The sequence below is a fragment of the Semicossyphus pulcher genome, unplaced genomic scaffold, assembly GCF_022749685.1.
Source record: "Semicossyphus pulcher isolate SPU_LCO1_2020_fin unplaced genomic scaffold, fSemPul1.0.p SCAF_13, whole genome shotgun sequence".
Classification (NCBI taxonomy): Eukaryota; Metazoa; Chordata; class Actinopteri; order Labriformes; family Labridae; genus Semicossyphus; species Semicossyphus pulcher.
The window spans coordinates 28,000,534-28,006,108 of record NW_027211637.1 but is presented as its reverse complement, the minus strand read 5'-3'; the positions used below and the strand labels follow the sequence as shown (position 1 = coordinate 28,006,108).

Below are 5,575 nucleotides of genomic sequence, written 5' to 3'. Positions count from 1 at the left end.
CAATAAGAAGCATTTTCCTCTGAAGTAGTTTTTCCTCAGTGTGTGTGTGTGTGTGTGTGTGTTTGGTGTGTGCTCCTAGGTGAGCATGCTCGGGACTAATTTCAATCCCCTTTGTGAATGGCTGATTACCGCAGTCTGTAGCTTAAGTGCAGGGCGAGCAGCAGCGCTAAGTCCTTCAGAGTGAGCGAGCACACGCGGGGGAAAGAGTCGGCATGGCCCAGAAAAATAACTGTAAGTCTGATGTTCTGATTATGTTAATCTTTTATACCTTTTTCAAAGTCTCTGATTATGAACAACAGCACTAATAAGACAGCCAGGGTGTGAATGAGTGGCACTACTAACATGCCTGGATGACACATCAAACATTTCATAGCAGCTCAAGACCTTTTGTTTGTTGCCTCTGGGTTTCTCACCTCGCTTTGATTCTCATCATTGGCATTTTTGAGCGAGCTAATTGTATCATACTGAGAATGACTCCTGAAGTCTCATAGAGAAACAATGCTATCATGATTTTAATTGGGTTTTTTTTCCTCTGGTTGTCATGTAGAAGAGGTAGGTTTTATTTCATTTTCATATTAAATCGTGGAAATATTCTGTAAGAGGTGCATTCATTCGTATTTTTCCTTTCAATAACAAGTTACGTGAGCGTGTTGAGCTCGATTGTGAAATCCTGCAGGAATGTCTTATTGCACAAGAGGCAGATTAGTCTCACTGAGCTCCCATTCTCTCCCTCTTTCTTCTCTCCCTCGCTTTAAACAGTTCAACAGTTCTCCATCAGGGAATACAGACCCTCAGATGAACACGTGATCCGGTCGCTCTTTCGCGATGGGATATTCGAACATGTTTATCCGGCTTTCTTCAGGGCCATGTGCCATCCAGACCACGTTGGCATCGCTCTGAGCATCTCCATGGCCGGCTACGTGCTGGGCGGCAGCTCCTACTTCCAGGCTCTTCTCTTCGGCAGCGCCTGGGCCGGCCTCATTTATTACTGCTGCCACGAGATCTACGAAGGCTACGTGTTGAGGAGGCTGAGCTCAGACATGGCTGACATTCAAGCACACTACCTGGACAACCCTGATAACGCTTTGTGGGTGGCGGAGGCGGACGTCAAAGGCATGTCCAAGGTGGTGGGGATGGTGGCGGTGACAGGGAAAAGAGGAGGGGAGGACAGCGATAGGTTTGAAGACCGCAACGGAAGCGTTCTTGGAGGAGGATCAGAGTTCGGCCAAGATGTTGGCGATATGGGTTACGGCGAGATGTCCCACATGGTCGTGCTGTTTCCATTCCGCCGCAGAAACCTGGGCTCTCAGTTGACGGGGAAGGCTCTTGATTTCTGCAAAGATCGAGGCTTCTCCCGCCTGGTCGTGGACGTCAGCTCGCCGCAGACAGCCGCCGTTTCCCTCTACCAAAAGTTTGGTTTTGTTCAAACTTCGTCCCACAGAAACACACACAACAACCGCTTGTTCTCCAAACTGGCCAGAATAAATGTGAATCAAATGGAGAAGTCCATTTAAAGCAACTTCGACATGTGATACAACAGCACGTTCTCATTCCCAACGCTTCAAATATCAACACTTTGTCACTGCCATCGGCGTCTCATACGGATGCACAAGATCTCCTTCAGTGTCAGAATTGCACTCATCAGGAAATCTTTGTTTATGTTCTTGTATTTAGAGGGGCTAAATAAGCTTTCTCAACACTAATCCATCTTTAATAATTTACTTAATGCTTGCTGCTTGTTACTGACTCAGTATAAAGGCGATGAAAGTCTGCTTAGCTTGGAAGTTTTGGGTGATGGATGGGCCCAACAAAACGGGATCTTCACCCTGGATGAGGGTCAATAAGGGCCTGTGTCCACTAATGACGTTTCTTGCACTGGCAGCGCAAACAACCCCAATTTCAGAGCACTTCTCACCGGCACTTACTGTAGGTTATGAAAGGTGTCTGGAGGCACTTTTTAAATCGCTCTGTATGTTTAATATTTGCTTTTATTCAAGGAAATTTACAAAGGAAACAAAAGCAATGGAAAGGAATCGTGTCCTGGCGTCAGCAGCAGCTCTAGAAACGGAAATTGTACCCTCGAAAAAACAATAGGATTAGCTTCTCCTCCGCCGTTGTTTTTGACAAAATTGATGTCGATAGCCCCGCCCCTTCTTGATTTTGATTGGTCGATGAGGGAGAGTGACATAGATGAGAGCAGCAGTGTTCCAAAAGTTTAACTATTTTCACTAAGAGTGCAGTGAGCGCAGCGAATTTTGTTTAGAAAATAGGTGCTGTCGGTGCAAAAAAACCGCCATTAGTGGACACAGGCCCTTATTGATTAAACCTCCCCCATGATGCTAAGTCAGGTAAATTCACAAAGAAGTCATTTCTGTGCCTATACCTAAATGAAAATAAAGGCAACTTTATTTTTAAACCCTACCCCAAGATGATTTCCAAAACCTTATATATATATTTTTTTTTTGTGCCTTAAAGTTTTTTGTGCCTTAAAGTTACACCTATGGCAATAAGCGGTATTTGCAGGAGCACACTTCCCAGAGATCCAAACAGTGCTGCATGTGTGACGTCCACGGTTGGCTCCGGTTGTAACTCTTGATTTTCCTGGCTGACGGTCGCTTTCCTTTTTAGACTGTTTGCTTCATCTGAGCGTCGAGTGTGTTTCTTTTTCTTTGGATTTTCACTTATTGTTGAAGTTGTATCTGTAGTCATCATTCTTTTCTTTGTTTGTTCAGCCATAGTAGATTACTGTTTACTCGCAACACTTGCAGAGAGCGGAAAAGCAGCCGCTTAGCTCCGACCTACCCTCGTCACCCAGTCTGTGATAGGCTTTCATCAGTGGGCCATAGGCTCAATCACCATTGTGTTACCTCATTCGGCGGTAGATAGTGACTTAACAGACATTTATTTTATTGAAAATCTACAAGGTTATTACTTAAAAGCACAAAGAAAAGCGTAAAGGCTTTAAAGTAAAGGCAACTTTATCTTTTTAACCTACCCCAAGATGTTTCTGAAACCTTATACCGTGCCGTTTGACCTGATCGTTTGATATCAACACGACTCTAATGTGTCTGAAATGTGTGACTCTGTGGGTCAGGATGAGAAGCCAGAAGGGCGTGACAAAGCAATGTTGTTTGACGACCTTGGATGAGAACGCGTTGGATACAACCTCATCTGTACAGCACATTAAGAATATTTCACCTAATTTAACCGTCTTGTCTCATTTATTGCAAAAATCTGTCTGTTGTGTGGAATTCAGTCGCTCATGTCTCCGGCTCGCTCTCATGGTAGTAAAAAAAAAAACATTAAATTTCATGTTTTTTTCCACATAACCGTATTAATGACCCTGGTTTTCTTGTGTTTCTTCCTTCCTTGATGTATTATGTATTCACCTGCACCCCTGACACTTCATCGCCCGACACGGTGGAAAACAATGAGACAATTGGTCAACTCCTCTCGTACATCAAGTTAATTTAAAACTTTAGCATGCAAGACTGATAAATCTGAACACCATATTTAATGAAGTCAATTATCGAACATTAAACAGAACATTCAGATTCAATTATCCACTGTTCTCCTGTCCACCGAGGAATATGAGAATATATGTGAGAAAGGAGCAATTTAGTCATTTGGAAGCAGCAGAACTTTCTTTTAAGCCTCTTTCCAGGGAGAAGTTGAATCCCTCTGCCTCAGAGGAATTAATGCCAGCTGACTTCTAAGACCTCACAACTCTTTGCTTAAAATACCAATGAAAAATGCAATAGTATCAGGACATTGGGAGGTTTAAAATTCTTTGGAGCTAAAGGAGTCCTGTGTGAGTGTGTGTGTGCGATGCATAAGAAGAGGATAAAGGGTTCAGTATACCGCGCTGCATTCAGGTCATCGTACACACGGCAAAGAGGGAGATTATCGACACCAAACAATGGAGAAAAAGCCTGAGTGGTGGTCTCATGATGTGTGTGAAGGGTGGCTGGACTATGCAGAAAAAGAAGGGGCCTTCTCCAACAAAACAACACCTGATAATTGGCCAATGTTTCTTTAACAATGTTAACAAGGAGCTTCCTGTCAGCCAGACTGCCCGGTGACGACGCCAGCAGGATATTTTCTTAATAAACCCATTGTCGGCCACGAGCATAAAGCAGCGTCAGCCAGACAATGCAGATAAACAGATTCCTTAACCTACACTGCCTCGGACATCCCCGGAAAGCGATTACAATTTCCCCAAATATTATCATCCCCACACAGTGCCTGCTTATCTCCAAAGAGTGCGTGTCCAAGGTAAGCCTATAAGGGGAAACGTGTGTGCAATGACAGGTGTGTCCTAAATGAGTTTCAAGAGGAATAGTAGTGTGCAGATAGAGCAGTTTGGCACTGACGCACTCACACCATCAGAAGCCTCCGGGCATCAATCATTCCTGCTGAGCCTGTCAGAAAAAAACCAGGCTTGTGGCCAGCAGGCAGGTGCTGAACTAGCCAGAGGAAGATGAGCCCTAATGCCAGCCAACCTGTTGTCATCCTCACACAATTACCAGTACAACTGGCCTCGAGGTAAAGACAGCTTGATTGTTATTCCTCTCATACACGCGCTCCGCCGATGAGTCTGCTGCCATTTTTTGGGGGGGAATATTAGATGAAAAAGCTTTGCAAATACTCCCAGAGCAGGACAGAATTGCTGCAGCTACGGCGTCTGTACGAAGTACTCGAAACGCCGGAGAAGTTTTTTGTTTTGCTTTCTCACCACATTGAATGAAAGCAGATTAAATGTGGCCTTTTTGGCTCTGATCAACAGAATAAAAGCCTTTTTGTGGAAGTGGAAACAAATCTCAACAAAGTGATCTAAATTATAAACAAATTTAAAGCACACAGTACATATTCAAACAAGTTGTCACCCCCTTTAAGTCAGTAATTAGTATGCACCTTTGGCAGCCGGTACAGTACATCTTGGCACTCAAATTCTTTTCCTATTCTTCCCCATAAAACAGCTCCAAGCTCTGTCAGGTTGTATTGGGATTGTAAGTGAAACAGCCTTTTTTCAACTCCAGCCACCAACTGTGGACTGGATTGAGATCTCAATTAGTCCCTGCAGAAATAGCCCGGCCTCTCCTGGCCAATTTGCAAGTGTGAATAAGTCTGGAACACCTCAATTCATGTCCAATTTCAAAGGGACGCAGACCAAAATGCCTCTGGACACTGCTACCAATCAGACTGCTAGGCTCAGTAGCTAGTTTCAACCAATGACAGTAGATAAAGACGGACACCATGTCCCCATCTACTCTCATTGTACAAATTAAAGCCACATAACCCCCAAGGTGGCCACTGCCATCTTTTGCTGGTGATGTCATTTGGAGCCATAGTTGCACAGTAGAGATCGACGGGTGGAGCCGCTGTAGCCACTTCTGCTAACCAAAACACACACTTAAATTACCCCCCAAAAATGCCAGGATCCCGCGCGTTGGTGTGTTTAACAGCAGAACAGCTTCTTGTGTTGGTCTGAGGTTAACGTTCACAGGTATGGAAACTTCAATGACTGTAGTGATTGTTTTGGTTACGTCTCCTCTCGCTGTTCCTCCTCTACTCT

General features: G+C 44.3%; 1 protein-coding gene across 1 annotated transcript; it reads left to right on the top strand.

The window, feature by feature from the left end:
- The first annotated feature begins 212 nt into the window (after positions 1–212).
- LOC138589217 (N-acetyltransferase family 8 member 3) lies at positions 213–1,514 on the top strand. Its single transcript, XM_069659419.1, has 2 exons — positions 213–231; positions 760–1,514. Exons 1-2 carry the CDS (start codon positions 213–215, stop codon positions 1,512–1,514), a joined length of 774 nt encoding a protein of 257 aa, XP_069515520.1.
- The last annotated feature ends 4,061 nt before the right edge of the window (positions 1,515–5,575 follow it).